At 35.3% G+C, this 22,108-nt stretch overlaps 3 protein-coding genes across 4 annotated transcripts; 1 reads left to right on the forward strand and 2 right to left on the reverse strand.

The window, feature by feature from the left end:
- The first annotated feature begins 17 nt into the window (after nt 1–17).
- Nucleotides 18–3,753, forward strand: LOC113680256 (uncharacterized). Its single transcript, XM_027197276.2, has 2 exons — nt 18–523; nt 1,686–3,753. The coding sequence occupies exons 1-2, from the start codon at nt 175–177 to the stop codon at nt 2,027–2,029; spliced, it is 693 nt and encodes a 230-aa protein (XP_027053077.1). The 5' UTR covers nt 18–174; the 3' UTR covers nt 2,030–3,753.
- LOC113680260 (cytosolic purine 5'-nucleotidase) lies at nt 3,290–21,774 on the reverse strand. Of its 2 annotated transcripts, none has more exons than XM_089196727.1 (26): nt 21,663–21,774; nt 19,296–19,432; nt 18,851–18,924; nt 18,085–18,161; nt 17,807–17,847; nt 17,510–17,549; nt 16,790–16,845; nt 16,522–16,561; nt 15,917–15,965; nt 15,666–15,723; nt 15,288–15,384; nt 14,808–14,861; nt 14,314–14,339; nt 14,106–14,166; nt 13,942–13,977; nt 13,751–13,832; nt 13,077–13,102; nt 12,747–12,813; nt 12,554–12,597; nt 12,412–12,479; nt 11,979–12,037; nt 11,621–11,672; nt 11,371–11,431; nt 10,893–10,950; nt 6,039–6,157; nt 3,290–5,587 (listed from the first exon to the last, which is right to left on the reverse strand). In XM_089196727.1, the coding sequence occupies exons 2-26, from the start codon at nt 19,385–19,387 to the stop codon at nt 5,318–5,320; spliced, it is 1,707 nt and encodes a 568-aa protein (XP_089052853.1). In that variant the 5' UTR covers nt 19,388–19,432; nt 21,663–21,774; the 3' UTR covers nt 3,290–5,317. The 2 variants fall into 2 exon arrangements, with proteins under 2 accessions (XP_089052853.1, XP_027053080.2); XM_027197279.2 differs by lacking the exon at nt 21,663–21,774 and adding an exon at nt 21,079–21,457.
- LOC113680259 (uncharacterized) lies at nt 6,838–8,301 on the reverse strand. The gene has a single exon (XM_027197278.2). It carries the CDS (start codon nt 8,135–8,137, stop codon nt 7,259–7,261), a length of 879 nt encoding a protein of 292 aa, XP_027053079.2. The 5' UTR covers nt 8,138–8,301; the 3' UTR covers nt 6,838–7,258.
- Nucleotides 21,775–22,108: the final 334 nt, after the last annotated feature.

Below are 22,108 nucleotides of genomic sequence, written 5' to 3' on the forward strand. Positions count from 1 at the left end.
GGCTCATAATTTCTTTTCTGGTTACCAGGTTCTTCTACTATGTAAAGAGGAATGATCTGGGGAAAGTGTACATAGATTATAGATAAATTTTAATAGCTGATGCAAACAACCTGTAGAGAAAGTGGATTCATTGGGATTTGAGAGATCCAGCAAGCGCGAGTACGAGAGTACAAAATGGGTCTTTCAAGTTGGTTTCAGGATCTTGGTGTTCCGTGGAAAATATCCATTGGAATTCTTAGTGGCGTTGCAGTGGTGACAAGCGCTTACGGAGTGTACACACTGTACAACAATCATAAGTCAATCGATGAAAAGAAGAAATCTGACGATAGTGAGACAGCTGGGGAAGCAGCAGAGAAAAAGGTTCTAGTACTGGGACTGGAAAACTCTGGAAAGAGCACATTTCTGGCCGCTTTGGCTCAGCACGACAGCCCCGTAACATCTGAGCGCGAAGATAGCCAGCCAACCCAAGGTTTTCATGTTGTTTGTGTATCAACCAGAGGCGTTAGCCTAAATGTTTGGGAAAGTAAGTAGGCTTTTTCATCGCAGGTAACGAGAGAAACACAATGCAAACATGGGTTAATTACATACTTCGCGCCATATTAGTATTGTATTGTCAGTTGTAATGGAGAGCTTTGAAGATTGGTGATTCACACAAGCCTCTGAACACTGTGTTTATACCTTTGTAAACTCGATCTAGGTGCACTTTTTCTCACGCATTAGTTGGTTTTCCAAGACGAAGTAACATCTTCCATTTAATACAGTAGCAGTAACTAGTAAATGGCTCTTTTTAAGAGATTTTCCCTCTAGTTCCATCTTTACTAATTCCTTGTCGAGTTTACTCGTAAACTCGTCTATATCTATCTCTGTCCTTGACAACCAAAAACTGCCAAGTCACCTTTTGGAAAAAGGCGAGAGAAAATGGCCATGTTTCTGTGACTGCATGACCAAGACTGATGATCAAGGAAAACTTGTGGAGAAGAAAGGGATAAGTTAGACAGTGGTTAATCACCTTATTTATGAGGCTTATTTTATTTCAAAACATTTGATGGAATATGCCTCACCCATAGGTCGCACAATCCTCCCTCCTCCTACCCCAAGCTCTGTCTCTTTTTCCAACACTGAGCTATAGAGAATTTATGGATAAGCAAGACTGTGTCTCAGGTTCAATTGTGACAAGTGTCCTACTTAATGCTGAGACCGTAATGTAGAAATCATCATGTATGTGACCAGAAAAAGAAATATGGTAAGATTTAATGAATAAAGGGGGTAAGTTTCTAAAGAAACTTTGGTGCTTCATGGGTGGGAGAGTATAACAGGGTAATTTAGTATTAACAACTGGGTTGAAAACATAAATTGGCCTCTATAAAGAGTTTAAAGGCTGACGTTTCGAATGTTAGCCCTTCATTATTCATCACTCTGAGGAAGGGCTTGTGCTCAAAATGTCAGCCTTGAAACTCTTTATGTTGGCCAATTTACGTTTTCAACTCAGTTGATAACACTTAATTACCATGGTAAGATTTAAGCTTGGTCATCAAATTTAAGTAAGATGTCATGAACATGGAATTGATTCATAAATTCCTCTATTAGATGACCCAGCCTAAAGTTCTACACCATTCTTTAGATAGTACAAGCCCAATGTTAGAAAAGCATAATGAACGAATCTTTGCATTTTTCTTGTTTACCAGTTGGTGGAACGTTTCAATCCTACTGGCCAAACTTCCTCTCTGATGTCAGTGTCCTTGTGTATGTCATTGACAGTAGTGCTCCTGAAAAGTTTGCAGAGTCTAAAGATGCCCTGTTGGCAGTTCTTTCAAGGGAGAGCATCAAGGGAGTCCCCTTGATAATACTTGCCTGTAAACAAGATGCCAAAGGGGCAAAGCCAACACAGGAAGTAGAATCATTCTTTGGGCTTCAGGAACTATCTGCCAGTCGTGAAACTGGAATTGTTGGTGTTGAGGTCTTGGCCAGTGGAGAAGTCCATGGATTGGAAGAGGCCAAAGAACTCATTTTAAAGTTTTGTGCAGAATAGCTGGTTTTCCTCCTTGAGGTCCTTTGCTGGAAAGGCCTTCATGAAGAATACGGTTTAGTCATTTTCTATTTATGTCAACATAAGTAGCTATGTCCAACCACATGTTGTGTAAATAAACTATACCTGTGAAATAGTTACTTACTGCAATAGAGTCTTGGTAAGAGAAACTTAGAAATACTGGCTCCTCTCTTGAGTATGACAACATTCAGGGAACCGTGATATTTCTCATTTCTACCTCAGCTAGCAATGCAGTAGAACAGACTGGAGTGATGCACTGCATAATGCATACCCAACTTGTCTTCCTCGATTTTCTTTGAATTGTCAGAGGTTTATTGTCCTAATGGTCTGTGAGGGCTCAGGTTGAATCCAATTTAAGAACTCTGAATTCTGGCTTAAGAATTAAAGGTCATTGTTGTTCTTTTTCCTTATCACATACCCAGTGACATGGATAATAGTCCAATAGTTAGACTTCAATTTATTTTTTTCTGTTTTCCCCAACATAGTCTCAACCCAGGAGTAGTAGTTGGTAGTGGAGTCTATTTGTCCAGGTGAACGCAGTCTCAAGAAGCACTGTTGTCCATGGTGATGGTGAATATTTTGACAACCTTAGTGGAAGTCTCTATTAAAGTTGTAATTTATGGTTTTTAAAATTTTAGTTGCTGTCACTGTCAGCAGTCCTTTTCATTACTACTTTCACCTGGACAATCAGATCTTGTGTTTAATTTTTGGTATTCATTTAAAAGACAGCTTTCCAGTATAAACTGTAAACCAATTGTAAGTAAAATGACAGCAAAGATGTCCTCTATGAGATGAATTGCCTTTTCAACTATCTAAAGATACCCTCAACAAACGTCATAACTTTAATAGGGAAGAAAGTAATAATTAAAACACATGAAAATACTCAATGGAAAATTCATGAGGTATGGGTATCTTAAAATCAATTTTTTTAAAGGAAGGTATAGATCCAGTTGATATGTAAGTTTCATCAATGACCTTTTCAAGATTCTTTCCAAGAAAAATCATCTACTCTAAACAAAAAAAATTATAATAGTAATATCCTGGATGGCTTGACAGAGGTTCAAAGCAAATGATTTTCCACGTTCAAAATCTAGATCTCTGATTTACAATTGACTCCACTAAAATAATCCAGCAATGTTAAGAGGTCTAATGTACACTTCGTGTGGAAAAGTGGAAGGGTTTTACTCTTTGGGTCTTAGGTGTGGGAACTTGGAAGAGGAAGAAACAAAGGGATAACAAAGGTTGCATGTTAAACCAGTAATTTATTGTGAATAATAATTTTCAGCCCAACGTACATTGACTTAGCCAAAATGTTATCATATTTTGTATAATAAGCTCAGTTATGCACGCATTCTGATTGGTTCTCACTTATGATCTATTGGAGAACAGACGTATAGATGACATCATTAAAACTTTTTTTAATTCTCTATTATATAAAACAAATAGATTCCAAGTTGCTGTGCATCTGTTCAGCAATAGATCACAGATGACATCAAAATGTGGTAAGAACAAAAAAGTGGCACACAAAGTGCAGCCAAGTGTGTCACTGATATTCTTACCACATTTTGGAATCTATTTGTTAAAGGGTAGCTAATTTTTATATTTCATATTAATGAATAATTTTTGTAAGATACCAAACAAAATAGAATGATACTTTGCATGATTAACCAAAATTTTTATGTGAACTAAACATGCAACTCTATTAATTACTGATCACTGTCTTTCTTTTCTACTTTTTGTTTTTTTATTTATTTATTTATTTTTCAATTCAAAGAAATTTTCACAGCAGCAACATCACTTTTATACCATTGATGACCACCATCACTCAGTAATGAAAAGGGTGCAAGGAAAAAAGACAGCACAACATGGTTTCTGAGTGGCCTATAGATTCTCCTCCTAGTTACCCAAGTGTTTCCCTGAGAAACAAAAATAATTTGCTCATAGGAAAGATAGAAAAGATACTTAAGCAGTGCTTTACTAAATCTACCATAATGTTACTTAAACTAGGTTAGCACTGGCTGATTTTTTGAACTGCAATCAAGAAAAAAGTAGAAAATCTGAAGGAAGAAAAAAACTAAATACAATCAAATGAAATCCACATTACACAATTTTCATGGTAAATAAATCACCAGATTACTAGAATGACTAAACACCAAATACATTTGTAACACACTTATCTGAAGCTTGGCTGATACTACAAAGATGGTAAAACCTTTAGTTTCAAGAACTTCATTTTATTTTTGATACATCTTTTAAGGAAATGTAACATGAAAAATTGTGCTATTCCATGTACAAAGCATTTACTCCATTCAAAATTTAAAGTGGGAAATACATTATTTTCTAAATTTCTTTTTTGCCAGGCAATTATTATTGACGGAGGTTGTGGAGGTGTTTGTGTGTTGAAAAAATGTTATGCATGGAATAAAGCATATTACTAAAATTATCCCTATCACTTATATATTTTATTTTTTTAATTTCTCTACCTTTGTGTCAACACAAAAGAGACATCCTAGTGTAACAGGCAACTAACAACATGGCTGCAAAAACTAAGCTGTGTTTTTTCAAGAAAACAATTGACTAGAAGTGGAGAAATTACTTAAATGGCTGATTAAATGGTCTTATTTTAACTTTTTCCATTTCGATTGTGAATGATTGAGACTTTTCCCTGGATAATAAATTTCAGCTTTATCACTTTCAGTAAAGATATAACCTTTTGGTTTACATTTTTGCTGTTATGGCAAAAATGAAACAAGAATCACTGACAAATAAATAGAGTGATGATAAAAATATTGCAATAATTTTAAAACAATGTTTATAATCTTGATATCCAAGTAAAAACACTTGTGTGATTTAAAATAGAACAATCTCCCATCTTGCAAAGTGTAAAATATATGAAGATATATAAAACCCACCATACCCATTGGATTTATATGCATAACAGTGAAATTCACTGAATGGGTGTGGATATCTATACATAGCAGTAACTGCCATTTTTGAAATCTTAAAAGGTGTGTAAGGCCTATATCAATTTTACTTGGTTTAAAATAGAAATTGGACTTGTGCAAAATGTGGTATATAAGATACTTTCATCAAGCTTGCTTACTTTCTATATCTTTGCCATCAATCATGGCCTTTGCAGTGCTTTGTCAAGAGTTTTTCATCAAATTAAAACTAGAAAAGTTTACCAACAGTAATAATTTCATGATCTCCCTTCAAATTGTCAAGCAAATTCAAATTCTTGTTTAAACAACATAATGATATTATTCCTCATTACATCTTGTCCAAGGGGCTCACACCATTCTTTTCCTCATAAACAGGAGTTTTGGGCTCCTGTGTACTTTCATCACTCTCCGACTCAGTAGAGTCATCATCATCATCATCACACCTACACACACTTCCACTGGAATTCTTTGAGATTTGCCTGTGAAAGTCTAATGATGGGTGGTCCTCACTGAAGGAGAAGCCCCTTGGGGCAAAGGCACTGCTTTCTGTAGGTTCAAACAGCTCTCCTGTATGCTCCACTGTGGATTCATGTGGCATCTGTGGTTTGAAATCATTCTCAATTGATTAGAATCTCATTGTACTTAAATGATGACATCAAAACATTTCACATATCTTTTTCAGGCAAGATTTGACTCGACTGTCATTCTCCATTGTTTTATAGCAAGTAAATGTCATCAGCATTGGACTCAATTATTATTTGATTACAGGTAATTTAGTGTTGACAACTGAGTTGAAAATGTAAATTAGCCACAGTGAAGAGTTTAAAGGCTGATGGTTCAAGTGGTAGCCCTTCATCAGAGCAATTGGGAATTATTATTTGATGACTTTGGCATGAATAGCTCTAAAAATAAAGAACTAACCATAGCTAAAATTTAACCCATTGAAACATTAATTTTGGCAGCGTAGTTGCCAAGTAAAAGCTTAGTTGAATGTAATCATTAACAAAATCTTTAAAATGGATTTGGATGAGATAAAATATCTTACTAACCAGTTGTGGTGGAGCTCTAAAGAGATAGCTGAAGGGGTAGTGTAGCAGGTTCACACAAGAGGCTGCATATAAATCAGCATAGCGTGTAGCTTGGCTGGCAAAGAAGGTCTGTCTGTTACCTAAAAGAGAGAATGTGGTAACAGTAGTAAGTAAACATGAAAAGCTGCTTAACTGATAGAATAATAACTTGTTGGAGATAAATTAGTAACTCTTGGAAGCAGTTGCAACAAATCATCATCATAAACTATCTCTGTTCTGTTCTTAATAGGCTGAAAGCAGGTACTGTGGCTCAATTGCTTCTTCAGTAGCAAGTTAGTTAAATGCCCTTGGCAAAGTGAGCTGGCAAGGTCTCAAGAGATCTAGCAACTCATTATCAGTGCCACACCAGGTGCAGACCTCTGGCTAACTGGTGTTTCTCAAGGGCTCACACTTATTTGAGGGCGAAGAATTTTTGCATTCAAGTGCTTATAATAAGTGCCATGTTGCTGGTGGTTGGTACAGCTGTTGACTGATTTAGTTGATTCACAGAGACACAAGAAAACATGACCTGTGACTACTACTAAACTCTAGTTTTGAATCCCTCCTGTGAACTGGGAAGGGAGCATCCCATTAAAATGTTACTAGGCTTTATCCCATTGACAAGGGTGATTCTTTACAAATTTTGACTACAATAGGGTCTGGAGGGCACAGAGATCTGACACTAGTATAGCTCAGTATGTGCAATGGTCATTTACCACCTAACTGGTGTAACAGTGGCCCTGCACAAAAATTTCCATTGTTGGAAAGAGTTCAAAGGCAGTTCAAATGGAGCAAGTGGTTAATTTTATTAACAAAGATAACTAAAGGTGCATGAATGGGTCAGAAATACTTTCTTTCAAACTTGCACAATTGTTTATCATTATTTTGTGTCATGATTTGATGCTACACAAGCCATTACACTACAGATTGAGTGAGACATTAACAGTGGTGGGCAACAGTGTTTCCTCTTTACTTCTGTGGATTTGACAATCCACTGAAATAATTCTACTGAATATCACTATCATTAATTTAAAGAGTGTTTCCAAATCTTTGTTACTAATTATCCAAAATACAACTCATCTGAAAGCTGGAGTTTGATGCCATTGTAAATAGATAAGTGTTCATAACTTTAAATCAACAAAGTGTACAGCTGATAAGGAGTTAACAGACTTAAATGAACATTACAAGTTACAATCAGTTATTTAAATGATCCTGTTGTATTTTGGTCTTTGTTCTCTGTATTCAGCTTCAGTAAGAAACTTAGTCAGATCCTCTGTTTTTCCTTTTCCATGATGAGTTGGATAGGAATAATCCAGCAATTCTCCAAGAGACAATTTTGAAAACTTTTTGGCTAGTTCTTCATCAGATTGTCTGGTGAATAGCCTTGGATTGATATCAAGGCCGGTAGAACAAATGGGAGGGTAGATATTAGCAGTGTGATGATCCAAGCTGTAACCCTTTGGAAGATTATACTTATGCATGACAACAAACGCCTCTGAAGAGGATTTAGTGTCATGAAGCAAAAAACAAGGTAAATGCAAAAGCATTTTCAACGCCGATTCTTTAGCCATTCGAAGCTCTTCTGTAATAAATTTCAAGCGATTATCGAGTTCTCGTTTTGGCATTAAAATCATCCTCCAACAAGGATGCAACAAGTGGACATTCTCTATTTCTCCTTCCTTTTGAGTGCGAATAATTCCTCGAAGATAATTCACCTTATCATTTTGGTGGTCTTCAGTGAAAACAAGAACTGGTGGAGACCGTTCAATGAGTTTTCTTTTCTGTCTTGGTAACAAGCCTGATGGTTTTAAATATTCAAGACGTTGAAGTAGCAGTTCAGTTCTCAAGTACAACACGTTCGGTTGTTTAAAACGAACGTCGATCGCATCCAAGTCGTGGTGATTCGGCTTCAACGGTTCAAGGCCTTCAAGTGGTGTTTTTGATTTTTCAAAGAACTTGTATCTCTGCAACTTCAACTTCTCCAGGATCACAACCTCTAACTGAGATTTAGAGCTATACTGCCTGAAAAAACCATGACGGGAACTTGGCTGGCGGCAAAGTTTAGCGACGTTTCTCCACATATTACCGGCGGATTTTTCTAATTTTTACACTTGACAAGTTAAGGAGTCTCAAACTAACTGTTTCCCGTTTTATAAGCACGATTCCTAACTATAACAATCAAAATTTGAGGAAAATCATGAACAAGTTTCCCATGCCATGGGCAAAGATGGCCGCCGAGCAAGTACTATTTACCAGTTTCTCCCGGACAACTTTCCTTTGTTGTCATGTAATGAGCCGTCAATTATCCCCACGTTTCCTGAACTATCCGTCAGAGTCGCTCTGGAAAAGAATTCCTACTTCAGATCACCACCACATATGTTGTAGTAGCAGGACATAAACTTGACGTTCATCTGCTCCTCATGATTTTTTGATGAGTACAGTCGTCAATCCTTTGCATTACTATCGTAAAACTCTCAAAATTCAAAAGAGCAGCTTTGCGATCTTACACTTAAATCTACGATCGTCTATGATACTTCCTCCAGACCAGATGAATTGCAACTCCCATGAGCAGCTTCTTTTCGTTTATTGGCAGCCGAGAGGTGATCGTAGAATTAAGTTAGAATTTGACTCAGGATAGGCCCTACTACTGAACGCTACGGTCTCGCCCCATACGGGGGAAGGGAAGGGGCGCCGCTTTCTGAACATTCCACTGTTTCTTTTGATCACGAGTAAGTGGATGACACGTTGCAAAGGAAAATGTGTAGCACGGAGTATATCATTACAAGATGCCTTGTTTAGATTTCGAGTTCAAGGTGACAATGCCTTCTTTTATTTGGAAATAAGGGACTCTTATTCTTCTCTTATTGAGATTCCCTCTGCATGATTCACCAGACCCTAATGTTCATTATTTCGGTCATGAAAGTATGCCTTACTTATTCGGTGTATATTTTCCAGAAAATTTCATTAAAGTAGTGCTGAAACAAGAAATAATCTTTCAAGCCAAGGGATATAAAACCACACTGTTGATAATTAGTACCTTATTGCAAGATTCTACAAAATAACTGACACCACGAGCACCCAGTGATTGATATGAAACCTACCGTTTATTGCATCGGTAAACCCATAGAATATTTAAACATATAATGTTTTCCTTTAGTTTGTTTTATTAAAGCAACAGACCACACTTCCTGTCGGTTTATCGGGAGGATAAACCCACATATTCTCCCAACATCCCAAGCGGATTCAGTTCAATTCAGTCCAGTCCAGGCAGGTGTCTGTCGGAATTACGGTTAGATCGCTCCATGGTTAGATCGCTCCATGGTTAGATCGCTCCAAGTCAGATCGCTCCATACCGAAGTCAGATCGCTCCACTCGAAAGTTAGTTCGCTCCATCAAATAAGTTACTTCGCTCCATACATAAGTTACTTCGCTCCATACATAAGTTACTAAATCGATGACGTGTTTTTCTTACTCAACAATCGATTAAGAACGCACGCGCGCTTAACCTAAGAGCGAAGAAATAAACCTCATGTAAGGAACTCGTAAAGTGTAACCTACTTTATTAAAGATGGCGGATACACACGGGCCAGTATTTTATTCGAATGATCTTTTTAACACATTTAGACCATAACTTTATCATTTATTACACACTGAAACACTTATTTCATCATTTATTACACACTGAAACACTTATTTCATCATTGGTAATTCGCTTTGGTGGGTTCAAGTGAACGAATCGTCGATCACTTTATATTTCAGCAACTTGATCGCAAGCAACATCATCAACTATAAACTACAAAGATCAGAAGTAAGTTAGTTTATTAGTTTTCTACGTTCATTACACACTGAAACACTTGTTCCAACATCGGTAATTCGCTTTGGTGGCCTCAAGTTAGCGAATACGTCGATCAGCAACTCGATCGCAAGACGCAATACACATCATCAACTATAAACTATAAAGATCAGAAGTAAGTTAGTGTATTAGGTTTCTACATGGAGCGAAGTAACTTATGTATGGAGCGAAGTAACTTATTTGATGGAGCGAACTAACTTTCGAGTGGAGCGATCTGACTTCGGTATGGAGCGATCTGACTTGGAGCGATCTAACCATGGAGCGATCTAACCGGATACCGTCTGTCGTTACCGATAATGCCCAGTGAGATCATCTATTCAGCTTGAGTTAGTTTCTCCAGGTTCGTCTGTTAATCTATTTTTCTTCCTCTGCCGAGTGAATACTGGCTCAGCACCGATCAAAGTGTTTTGAGGTCTCTGTCCAGCACACTGGATTCGTGACCCAATAATGACCCAAGCGGGTTATTTCGTCGGTAAGGCGATAAAAAGTGTGGTCTGTTGCCTAAATAATTAATATCTCAAAACATATCAGTATGTAGAGAAAGATTTTTTTCGTCTTGTCACGAGTGTGGAACAAGGAAAACAAATTCTGAGTCCCTATGAGGAATCGAACCTCAGATCATCGGATGTGTAGCCATTTAGTGTATGCGGTTTAAGTTGGACCTTCTACCACCCATGAACAAATGGAAAGTCATTGGGTTTGACTCTATTGTTAAATATTAAAAGCTGATCGAAACTCAGGAATGTTTTAGTTGTAGTTTGTTTTTCTGCGAGAGAAAGTTCATGCTCAGCAGCTTAAGTGCCACAGAAAATCCAGACCTATCAGGCAATTGTGTACGTTTCTGTGTATAATAATTCGCACGAATCGTACACTTATTCCAATTCAAATAATCGGCAAGTTTTAGTACATGTATAGGTTTGGATGATCCGCCAACACTTGCCCCCTCTCTTGAGCTATGAGAATTGGAAAAGGTTTGGACTTACCGCTGCGGAAAAGACTCCCCATCTGTCCGTAACATGTCTCCATCATGTTCGTTACCTCCTGATAAGTAAAAACTCGAGATGTACAAAGAATAACAAAGCTCCCTCCAACATTGGACCACCACGATTAAATGAGAAGCCTCCAAGTATATTCTGTTTTTTTCATTCTACATTTATTATTATTTTTACAACGTTTTTTACTAAAAGTTATGATCAAAAAATTTAATATAATAACAACAGATTTCTTACAATAAAACACTTACACTACATAAGTTACAGTAGAGAGGCTAAGGTAACAACTGGAATAAATGAATTAAGATGACAAGACAAAATAGTGTGTGAACGCCACGTTAAATAGATACGAAGCTGCTAAAATTACATACGTATGTGTCACTTTATCTTTATTTTTTGATAATTTCTTCTTTTTTTTCTTTCCATTCTTTTTTTTTTCCACAACTGCATTTGTTATATGCTTACTTACCCTTATGGAAGTTTTTATTTCTGTTATATCTGGTTTGTCAATCGCGGCCGAGTCCAAATTCCTAAGATAAATTAACATTATTCACGTTGAAAATGATTCCTCTGAAAGTCAGCAACTCACTCATGTATTCAGCTTGAAGGCTCACTGAACTAACAACCATACTGACAGCATTCAAACCTTTTACAACGAGCCTGTCTTTTATTCAATCACTTAACTGAATGTGACAGCTTAAAGCACCTCCTAAACTTACTTGTATGTATCAGCTAGTGCTATGTCAAGATCACGAAGCTTTGTGAAAACATCTGAAAAGGAGTAACAAGCCACATGTTATTATCTAGCACACCTGCAAGGAGTAGCGGTTGAAGACTGGGTTCTTAACGGTATTTTAGGACATGCCACACAGTTCTGACAGTAAACACTCTAATTGGTCTCCTCAGGTTTCCAATAAGCCCCCTTCCCCTCTATAATCAGCAGTCCTCTCTAATAAGAGCCTGTGCCCCAAATTTTTTTTATGTTATTGTTAATGTTCTTTTTCATTTAGGCCTGAATGTCTTTTGGCACCAAAGATATATGTAAGTGAAAAGCCTGGGTAATCAAAACTGACAAACCTTGTCTAGATTGCCACACCTCAAGTTCTTTAGTCAGTTCTGGAATCACGAGGTATGTTCTAAAAGTTAAGACAAAAACAATGAATAAATAGACAGGATTTAATGTTAACATAAATAAAAAGTAGAAGCCCTAGGGATGTGCGGGGGGAAGGAATGTCAGAGGAGAACAGAAAGTTATCAGAATTGAAAGTGGAGCTAATTGTTTATTCTTGTACTTTTCCTTAATTTTTTTCTTAATTGTTTGTTATTGCAATCCTGGAACTTACTTGTCTTTTCTTTTCTTCATTACTTAAATTTTCAATAAAGTATTGTATAAAAATCCAAGTCTTTGGCTCTACCACCAGGATAAACATTTGTCCAATTCCTCATATATAATTACGTGTAGCACACACACATGCATAAACAATTTATAATATGCTTATTTTCAGTTCACCTCCATCCTTGCTTTTTCTTGGACTTGAGGATGTCACCAAAAATGTGGTCTCCAATATACAGAATGTCCTGACAGAAAAGAAATTCTTGTCATTAAAACATGACATAAATTGGAATAAAATCACACTACATGGTCTGCTTACCTTTCCCTCTGCACCTAGAAGGTTACAAAACACATCAGAAGAACCTAGAAGACGACAAAAGGTGGTTAAGAAATTTGTAGTGTGTTTAGTGCCAATTGTTAAGGTAGAAGAAGGTGTGCACCTCATACAAGATTACCAGTAAAGAGAAATGACAACAATAAATGTATGCTGCCCTCTACAGGTTGTGCCTTACCTCCAGAGAACACTTGTCCCTCCTTTAGTTCACCAGAATATCTTCCAATGCTAAGAGCTCCAGTCTCCTGCAAAAATTAGCTCCAACAGTGAAACAGGGATTACGAAATAGGCGTTTATGATCAATGCAAATTCAAACATGTTTTAAAATGATTTGAAATACCATGTCTAAGTTTACTGGGCAAAAATCTATTTCTCTAAAGAATTACACTGTTAACAAAAATAATGATAGTAAAGTCGAGAATGATAAGATCAATAATAATATTCTAATCACTAATAGCTAATACACTAATGATAAGGGCAAAGTAAGACAGAAGAGCATAGCCCTCACCGTGTCAACCCTTCTCAGTGCTGTACCTGAAGGTGGTAAAAAAGAGAAATGCTTGTAAATTTGCAATAAAAAAAAAAGGGTATGTAACTGAAAACAACGCTTTACTATGTGGAAACTAACAGATATGTGACACATTGATTATTCATGTCAGGCATAATTGTCCATGTAGCTTATCAAACAAGTGTTCAATGAGGAGATTGAAAAAGAGTGGTTCCCTTACATGGCGTAAACAAATTTTAATTTACATTTTACCAGTCTATTTCCCACAAAATAACCACTTTTGAACTGTACACTAACATTTAACCCTTCAATACCCACGAGTGACTAAGACAGAATTTCTCCTTACAAGATCAATACAACACCAACCAGACAATTGACGAGAATAAAGAAAAATATCAATTTGAGGATAATTAGTTGATCCAATACTAAATTCTATGATCTAACATTCAAAGAATTGTATGGTTGACAGTAAGGAGAATGAAAAATTTGATCTGACTGTGAGTTAGGGGGTTTACGGTATATTATAAAACAAATAGTATAGCATTTTATTCTTTGTTTTAACACATATAACAGATTAGGTCTACAAAGGACCATAGTTGCACCAACACACCTACAACATGAGACTACGTCAACATGCAGTATAAAATTAATTTGTAATAGCATACTCTCCCTACCTTCTCCGAAAAAGAGTGGTTTTCTAGCATCTACACCAACATAATCAAAATAAGATGTCCACTTCTTGATAGTCTTTCCTGACTGAAATACAAGACATATTATATACATGAGAACTAGCAAAAAACTGGCATTTTCTGCAGGTTACTACTTTGAATAAGAAACAGTACATTTCTAAAACAATATGGAATACCTCATCAGTTTCATTTAACAAGAATGACATGATTTTCTGCGGTGGACAAAAAAAGAGAGATCAGTTTAAACAATAATCTTTATATTACTTTGAAACAAAGCCAAAGAAAATAAATTAAATAAACTACTTATATCAATAATTTTTAAGAATCCAAGGTAACTTACATCTGTGTATAAGAAGTCACTGTTTGTAAGAATGAACGTTTTGCGGTTACTTTGCCTCATTCTGTGATGGAAAAAAGAAAAAAAAATTAATTGAAAACAAACAACAAAATTAGTAAACAACAATATTCCTTCAACAATATTTCTGCTCAACACTGACCTGAAGAAATATTGTCAAAAGAGTTAAAATAGGTTAAAAAAGTGAACATACCTAGTCAGTAATTTTGGTAGTTTAGGCTGCAAGAAACAAAGACAAATTTACAAATTAATGTGAAGTTTTAACTTTGTTTTGATACTAAAGGAATTAACAAATCATAACAAGCCTGGGAAAAGTTACCTGTGAGTGGGCACCATAAGCTTATAATGGCAACTGGAATCCTTTACACAGATACACAGCAAAAATACTACCAAGCAAAGGATTTGAAAACAATAGAACTAAATGATGTTTAACATTGGTTTGATACTCTTGGCAGTGAATTGAACCATCTATGACTATTCATCAACAAACAGAGGGGTTGACATTATATACAGACAGACCTCAGTCTAGCTTTTTCAACTTTTATTATGCAGGGATTTTTGATACAACTCCATACCAGTGATTTCAACTCTCATAGATTAAAGGATCTTATTTTTTCTTTGAGCTTAAAGAAGTAACTGAATGGAACAAAATTATATCAGTGCACTGACAGCAAATTAAGAACTGACCTCTTTAATAACATAAGTCTCAAGATTGTCTACAGTTAATTGCTTCAATGTGCCCTAAAAGAAAAATAAAATAAACAATTGCAAATCATGTCATAGTTGCCAGAGAGTGTTAAGATTAATCTCCACTACATCAATTTTTGTACATTAACATGATGAAACATGAATTAAATCGCTACATTTAGCCAACAGGTTTTTTGGTGTCCCATCATAGCAAATGCTGTGTAACCTGTGTTATCAGGCACTAAACTTCTTCCAAATTTCACTGTGCCTTTATCAACATAGGAGTATTCCCTGGATAGGAACTGCAACATATTTTATGAGGAGAAACTTGTTAAAAATTCCATTGACAGGTAAACTTTCCTACAACAGCAGTGCAAATCCTTATGACACATAATTTTGTAATCTTGATGTTAACACATTGACACAAGTCACCAACCTAAGGTCTCAAATTTGTGTGTCAGTTGTTATGTTACAAATTACCTTTAAGTGTACCCAGTCTACTGCTGCTCTGATGTCTTGATGAATGCTTTTGTAGGTCAAAAGCAACTGGTCAGAGCTAATTACACCATGATTTGTCCTGTGCAGGATGAAGTATTGGAGAAATGTATGAATTAACCCCATACTTATAACTTAACATCTAACAGTCTGGATAGAGAAATTCATAAAGTAAATGGTGCTACTACAACAAAAATTTTTAAAACATTTCAACACTGCAACACAATAAGACCAGCATGTATGTGTATTTGATGGTTTTATACAGGGTTGATAGACATACAAATTTGTTTGTTTATTGGCTAAAAAAAAAAAAGGTTATCATTTAGTTAATCAAATACATAATTATGTTGGTTTTTGTCTCACCGTTGATAACCAGGACAGTTGTCAAAGTAATCCACTAAACAGGCTAGCAAATGTGTTTCTGCCATTGATTACAGGGGAAAAAAGGAAAAATTAATTTTTGTCCAAGTACAGTTAAAACACTTTTAACCTGCACAGAGATATTGAATTGTCAGTATCACTGACTGAGTAACTTTCCAAATAAAGAAATTTGTTGTTACAATGTGAGTTCTTTAATTTTGATCAGTGTGTTAAATGATAAACATTCCATTTACCTGGCAAGTTGAACAATGTATTCAATATGAAATATCTTGAAGAGTCAGACTGTAGATAAAAGTAAAGTATTCATTACTGAATAACTTCAAATTCTCACAAATTTGGAAATTCTACAGAAAGCACATCAAGAAGTCAAAAAAAAGAAAAAAACCCTATCTCAAGCACTGCTAATATAAACTATTATTAATAACTTACATCTCTTTGGGGTCATTTAATATTAGATTGTATCCACATGTACATATCCTAAGTGTAGTCATGTACACATTTATCTTATGGCTCTAGCTCTTCAAGGGTGTGTAATTCAATTTTTCATGTAAAATTGAATGGTGATGGAAAACCATGATAACTTTGTGTGAACTAAGCAATAACTTTCCTTTAGAAAAATAGTTCTGTTCTTTTAATAGATGAATGCTTGAACACACTTATAGGTTGTACATGGGGCTAATAATAGAGGGTAGAAGGGATAGAAAAAAAATACAGTGGACACTGTAATAAAACTCATCATAAGTAACTAGCTTACAACCAAAGAAAATATTAAGTAATTTTTGTCAAAATTTGAGAAAAATTAAATGAACTAATTGATAGAAAATGTAAGTTAAATTACCTGGACAAACTTATTTGGGTACAATTTCCTCACTTCATAACTGTAAATACAAATTAAAAGAATCACTTTTGAAAAAAAAACAGAACTCTAAATCAGATATACATAAATTTGTAATACAGAGTAAGTCAATCAAAAGGACAATTTGCATCGTATCAACTAAAATATAATTGTATGGATACATTTAGTGAAGGTGAATATACAAGTTGTATAGAGATGATTGAGTGTTAGAAAAAAATTGGTAAAAATTAAAAAGTGAATGTCAACATACCCACTTAAGAACTTAAAACCATGCACACAAACAAGAATGTTTCCATAGGTGTCAACCTACAAATCAAAGAAAACTCATTAGGATTATTTTTAAACTACTACAAGGATGAAATCATATGGTTCCCAGAGATGTCCAAGCCTACACCAACAAACAATATGTATAAGGAAATAGTTTTTTTTCTGATTCCTTTCAGCCAAGTGAGAGTCATTGAAAGACATAACTATTATAAGAGGATGGCAAAAGGTTTACATGGTGTGTGATCAAGGCCAAAATTAATATGTGATCTATCAATTTTACAAAATGTTGAGCGTGATTTGTAAAATTATGAACCATGTGTGGTGTGTGTGAGGTATGATTTACCTCCTCAAATATACATAACCCATGATTTTTTTCTTTCAGTTGGTGATAACCTCAAGATTTTCCTGAAACCTTGCACACAAGAAGAGAAATTTGAAGTCAAATATTGTTTTAATTATATGTGACATCATAATTTTTCTAAATTTGTGTCTGAAACAGGATCAGGACCCCCCCCCCCCCCCACCTTTGCCACCCTCTTATTAGGGCCCATTAACATTTAAAAATTTTATAACATTTCTTCTGCACCTCAAGATTTATTAGACATGCATGTCTATGAGCTTTAAGTATACATTTGACAAAATAAAAATTTGCTGGCTATTGCACATTTTTCTTGTGAAATGTCAGTACACCAGAGTCACACACCTTTAATAAATTTCCTAGCTCACAGTCAAAAAACAGACCCCTAGAAAAGAAAGATTAGAGCACATTTTCAACTGAAAATCAATAAATTTTGTTGTAAAATAAACTTCTTTTAACCATTTCATTTTTCTTTAACTACTGAATGAAAACTCTATCTTTTCAGTAATTTCTGACTATTAAATGTAAGGCTCAATGAAAACATTTAATCTGTAATTAGGGAATGAATTAGGGAATGAATAGGAATTTTAAGAAAACATGAACTGTATAGTGTCTCTATTGAATGCTAATTAAAATACATACCTGACTGGGAAGGAATCACTGTATTCAAAGTCAAGTACATCCTAAATAAAAATAAAAATTTAGGGTGTTAAGGGTTAAAGGAGGATTAAGGGTATTTCTTTTTACACAGTACATTTGAGGGACAAAGCAACTACAACTTAGGGTGCCAAAACAAGAATTAGCAAATTAACAGCTATTCATAATTTCAAAGTCTTCCATCAGTTATTAATTATCAATCTTTGATAATTGTATAGTTTGTCACTCATTAAAAAACAAAACTTAGATGAAAATCAAAATACCTTTGGGTAGCCAATGGAGGCTAACCTTTCACAAATTAAATCAAAGGCTTTCTTTTCATAGACAGGGGATTTATACACTGCAAGAAATTTGAATCAAAAGTTAATCTGCATGTTTTATATTGACTACCAGTTGTATTGTACTCATAGTCATTTCATACCCAGTCATTTTGTACATGGCTTGGTTGTTTTGTACCAAAACTAATAAAGTAAGTTTTCCATGCAAGTATGTTTAAAGTAAGATCTGTTTCTTATTGTCAATAGCAATATTACCAGCCTTAAATAAATTTTGTTAACATGGTGTCCATTTTGACGTATGACCACCAAGTGAAAGGCCTGGAACCTTTGTTAAAATTAACATTAGAATTACAGTTGATAACAATGAGAGAAAAATATCACACTCACGGGAACTTTTATTGTTAAAAAGTCACAAGTATGAAAAAGAGGCTTTTCTATTAAAAGTATCACGTTTTCCTTGTGCTAGGCAATTACTAAGTTGTTCTTGCTTTCTTTTTGCATGAATCAATCAGTGGTGTGGGTACAAATCAACCAGTACTTTGGGTACGAACCAATTCAAACATGGATATGAACCGACTGCATTTGGGTTTGAAACAACTATCTACAAAATGACTGTAGGAATGAAACCACCGGATGCCAATAGATTGGGCCTACCCACCTCAAAAGACATAAGCAAGTAGTAAATCATTGGTCCTCCAAAAAATTGTTCCAATTTTACCTTATAGCATGTAACAAACTGATCAAGTCATACCTGCTAGAGTATAGTCCATATCAAAGCCAAAGAATTTGATCTTGTCTAAACTAAGACTTCTATTCACAAAAACTCTGAAACAAAAGATCAGATTTTTGGGATAAGAAAATTGGCTAAATAGGGATATAACAATGGGAATGTTTGCAGTAAAAAGTTTTTACCATTTTTCATGCTGTTGTAAAAGCATAAACAGAAAGTGACTACAATATAATAGAATCAAGAAAATTACATTTTCCTTAAATTGACTAAGACAGGGTCTATAATTAGCCACAGAATAAACAATATTGGGGTAGAGGTTCTGACAGGACAAATATTGACCTAATTCCCCCCTCCCCCTCCCCCTCCCCCCCCAACCACTGGTACTACTCTACCCTGGACAAATTGTATAATCCCAAACAATTCATAGTTACTTTAATTCCAGAATAAAGCCAGAACATGGAGAAACCTGTTTGCAGTATCTCTCTTGAATGCCTTTGAGCCATCAGGAGTGTCAATTCCCACAGAGTTTTGGTCAAATGGGTGAGAGGGGTAAGGCATCTTCAATTCTACAGCTTCCTTAGGAGCACTCTTGACCCTGCCTTCCTATATTGGGATAAAATCATCAGCCACAAAACAAATTATGTTGGAAGTAAATCAAGACAACATATTCATTGTTATTTCATTCTTCACCTTCCACATGCTCCCTGACTTTTTCTACCAATATTATTACTCTAATGGTCTGTGGATTTCATTCATAATCGTTCGACTTTCTTAGGGATATTTGCAGTTAAGAAAGATCTGAAAATTTACTCTACTTTTACACCTAATTTAAAGTAAGTAAACATATAGGAACAACATCTACAGATGTGATAACCAAGATATGGAATAACACGGGAAAAGAACTCTGATCATATACACTGAGTAAACAAAACTTATGCACCTCACTCAAATAATTCATTAATATCAAATTTACACAGTGCCACATAAAAAAGATAGAGTCACAAAACTTTTTCAGCCAGTGTTGTTGATGGATGCCTCATGAACATTTTTCAGTAAATTATCCTTGTATCACAAAAAGTGATGTTGGTATGTCTTGTGCTAACTGTACTGCATATTTTGATGTCAAGTTTATCTTTGTTTTCTTTATGACCCCAAGATGGATGTATCAGGGTAGAAATATCATGGTCAAAACAACATTCCCCTTGATTAATATTCCACTGAAGAGCAAGAATCGTTTAACATGATAGTTACAGATATATATTAGATAACATTTCATTCTAGTTTGCAAATATTGATAAAGTAACTGTGTCGAGATGTAATAAAAAGGTTAATGAAAGCAACAAGCCTATCAATTCATTTACAAAAGATTTTTGGAGGTACTCAGTATCCACAGATGACTGATTTTTGTCATCCACATAAATTTTTTTAAAGTGAATCAGTTGTTTTGATTATATTGAAGGTCCTTCAAGGTTCACTGTGCAGCATGTTGGGATTTCAGTGTAGAGAAGTACCGAATGATATAATGTACTTCCAAGAGTACTTCTTCTGCAAACTTGTCTGCACAATAGACAACATTAATACAAAATTGATCACTGAAGATTATACATTGAGAAAATGTTATACCCTTCATTGGAATTGAACATTAGAATGGTATGCAAGCGAAACGCTACAAATTGTAAAGAAGCACTGTAGAAAAATCAGACTGGTAAAAATTGACAATCACCCTTATATAAAACATATAAATATCCTCCTTTTACCGGAAATTTTCTTGTTTATTTCACATGTTGTATCTTCACACTTTAGCTTGAAGTTTCGAATGACCATGGTTCACTGGATGACAATAAAATTATGCAATTCGTCCCACGGTTTACAACTAGTCCATTACACAACGATTCCCTCTACACATAAATGTTTAACTAGAAACTCTTTACAGGAGGTGTACGAGTTAACTTGCGCGATTTTCGTCTCGAAATAATCGCCACAACCTCGAAAAGGGCTCTTATTCAAATGACCAGTATAAAAATTAAACCCAATTAAAAAATATATATATATATATATTGCCTTCAGTGATATGCATCTTTCGAAAAATTACTGAGCTACTTGTAAGACCCAATATATGACTGCTAAAATTGGAAAATTGTTCTTATAAATGTAAGTAAAAGCCAATAATTTCATTCAGCTGGTAAGCGATTTCTTTAGCTTTGTCACGTCATCGCTGAGAGATGTACGAGGCGAGGAAAAAATCTTACCTTTGGTACCTTCAAATATTCAACATCGTTTGAATTCAGTTTATTCTCTGTATCCATTGCACCAAGGCCAAACGTTTCACAGGCTTCGTTTTTTAAATACTCGAAATTTGGACGATTAAATTTTGAAACCCTCAGAGAACAAAGAGAGTCTTCAAATAAACCCGTTGGCTCACCGAGAAATATCCAACAGATAACCAAAACAAGAATGTGATTGGTCAAAACTAACAATGGCAATGTGTTGTTTCGTGTAGTTTTCGACCTCACGCAACTTCCAGTTCACTCATGTGACTCGCGTTACATTACACTGAAATATGTCGAAAATTTCGCTTATTTCCCACAATTTCCAACAACGTTTCCTCATGTCCAAACGGAAAATATAGGGCAACAATCTAAACAATCATCTTATCGATTTGAATCTCTTTTGATTCAATGACGAGAGCCAATGATATGTGCATCTTAAGCACGCGCTGAATGACACCAGCTTCATTTGAGACCATGATTCATTTTTACTTTGATGAATATGAGACATGGCCTAAACATTCGACCTACAAACCTTCACTGTTGTTTATCAAATGAAAATTTACCTTTGATCTTTTCTAAAAGATAGAAATCAGCTCGCACAAGCACAAAACCCCAGCTCTCAGAATCCCTTCTAACTGAACTACAGACTATTTGTAGCGCTTGACAGTGAATTAAGCAAAACGTGATTTGATTGGTCGAAAAATTTTTTCCAGAATGTGACCTATCACAGAGAGCTCTTTTACGTAAGAGACCTAGGGGCAAGGTCAGACAAGAAACTAGTCGACTTGATCAAATCTTTTAATAATTATTTTACGGAAAACGTGTCCCAGGGAAAGTGCTCCTCTATCGACGACGGATCATGACACTTTCCCTGGTCGTAACTTACTTTTCCTTTGAATGGTGTGTAATTTTGTGAAGCTGGATCACTCTGTGATAGGTTAGTTGTTCTGCGTGACATCTTTTTCCTCGTTTTATTTTTTTTTTGTTTTGCTTTTTTGAGTCTTTTAAT

Source organism: Pocillopora damicornis, chromosome 2 (assembly GCF_964200805.1).
Source record: "Pocillopora damicornis chromosome 2, jaPocDami1.2, whole genome shotgun sequence".
NCBI lineage: Eukaryota > Metazoa > Cnidaria > Anthozoa > Scleractinia > Pocilloporidae > Pocillopora > Pocillopora damicornis.

Coding starts and splice junctions, on each gene's coding strand:
- LOC113680256 (XM_027197276.2), top strand. CDS start 175: ATGGGTCTTTCAAGTTGGTTTCAGGATCTTGGTGTTCCGTGGAAAATA. Junction 524..1,685: donor TAGCCTAAATGTTTGGGAAA/GTAAGTAGGCTT, acceptor CTTGTTTACCAG/TTGGTGGAACGTTTCAATCC.
- LOC113680259 (XM_027197278.2), bottom strand. CDS start 8,137: ATGTGGAGAAACGTCGCTAAACTTTGCCGCCAGCCAAGTTCCCGTCAT.
- LOC113680260 (XM_027197279.2), bottom strand. CDS start 21,135: ATGGATACAGAGAATAAACTGAATTCAAACGATGTTGAATATTTGAAG. Junction 14,167..14,313: donor CTACCAAAATTACTGACTAG/GTATGTTCACTT, acceptor TTTCCATCACAG/AATGAGGCAAAGTAACCGCA. Junction 13,978..14,105: donor GTGACTTCTTATACACAGAT/GTAAGTTACCTT, acceptor TGTCCACCGCAG/AAAATCATGTCATTCTTGTT.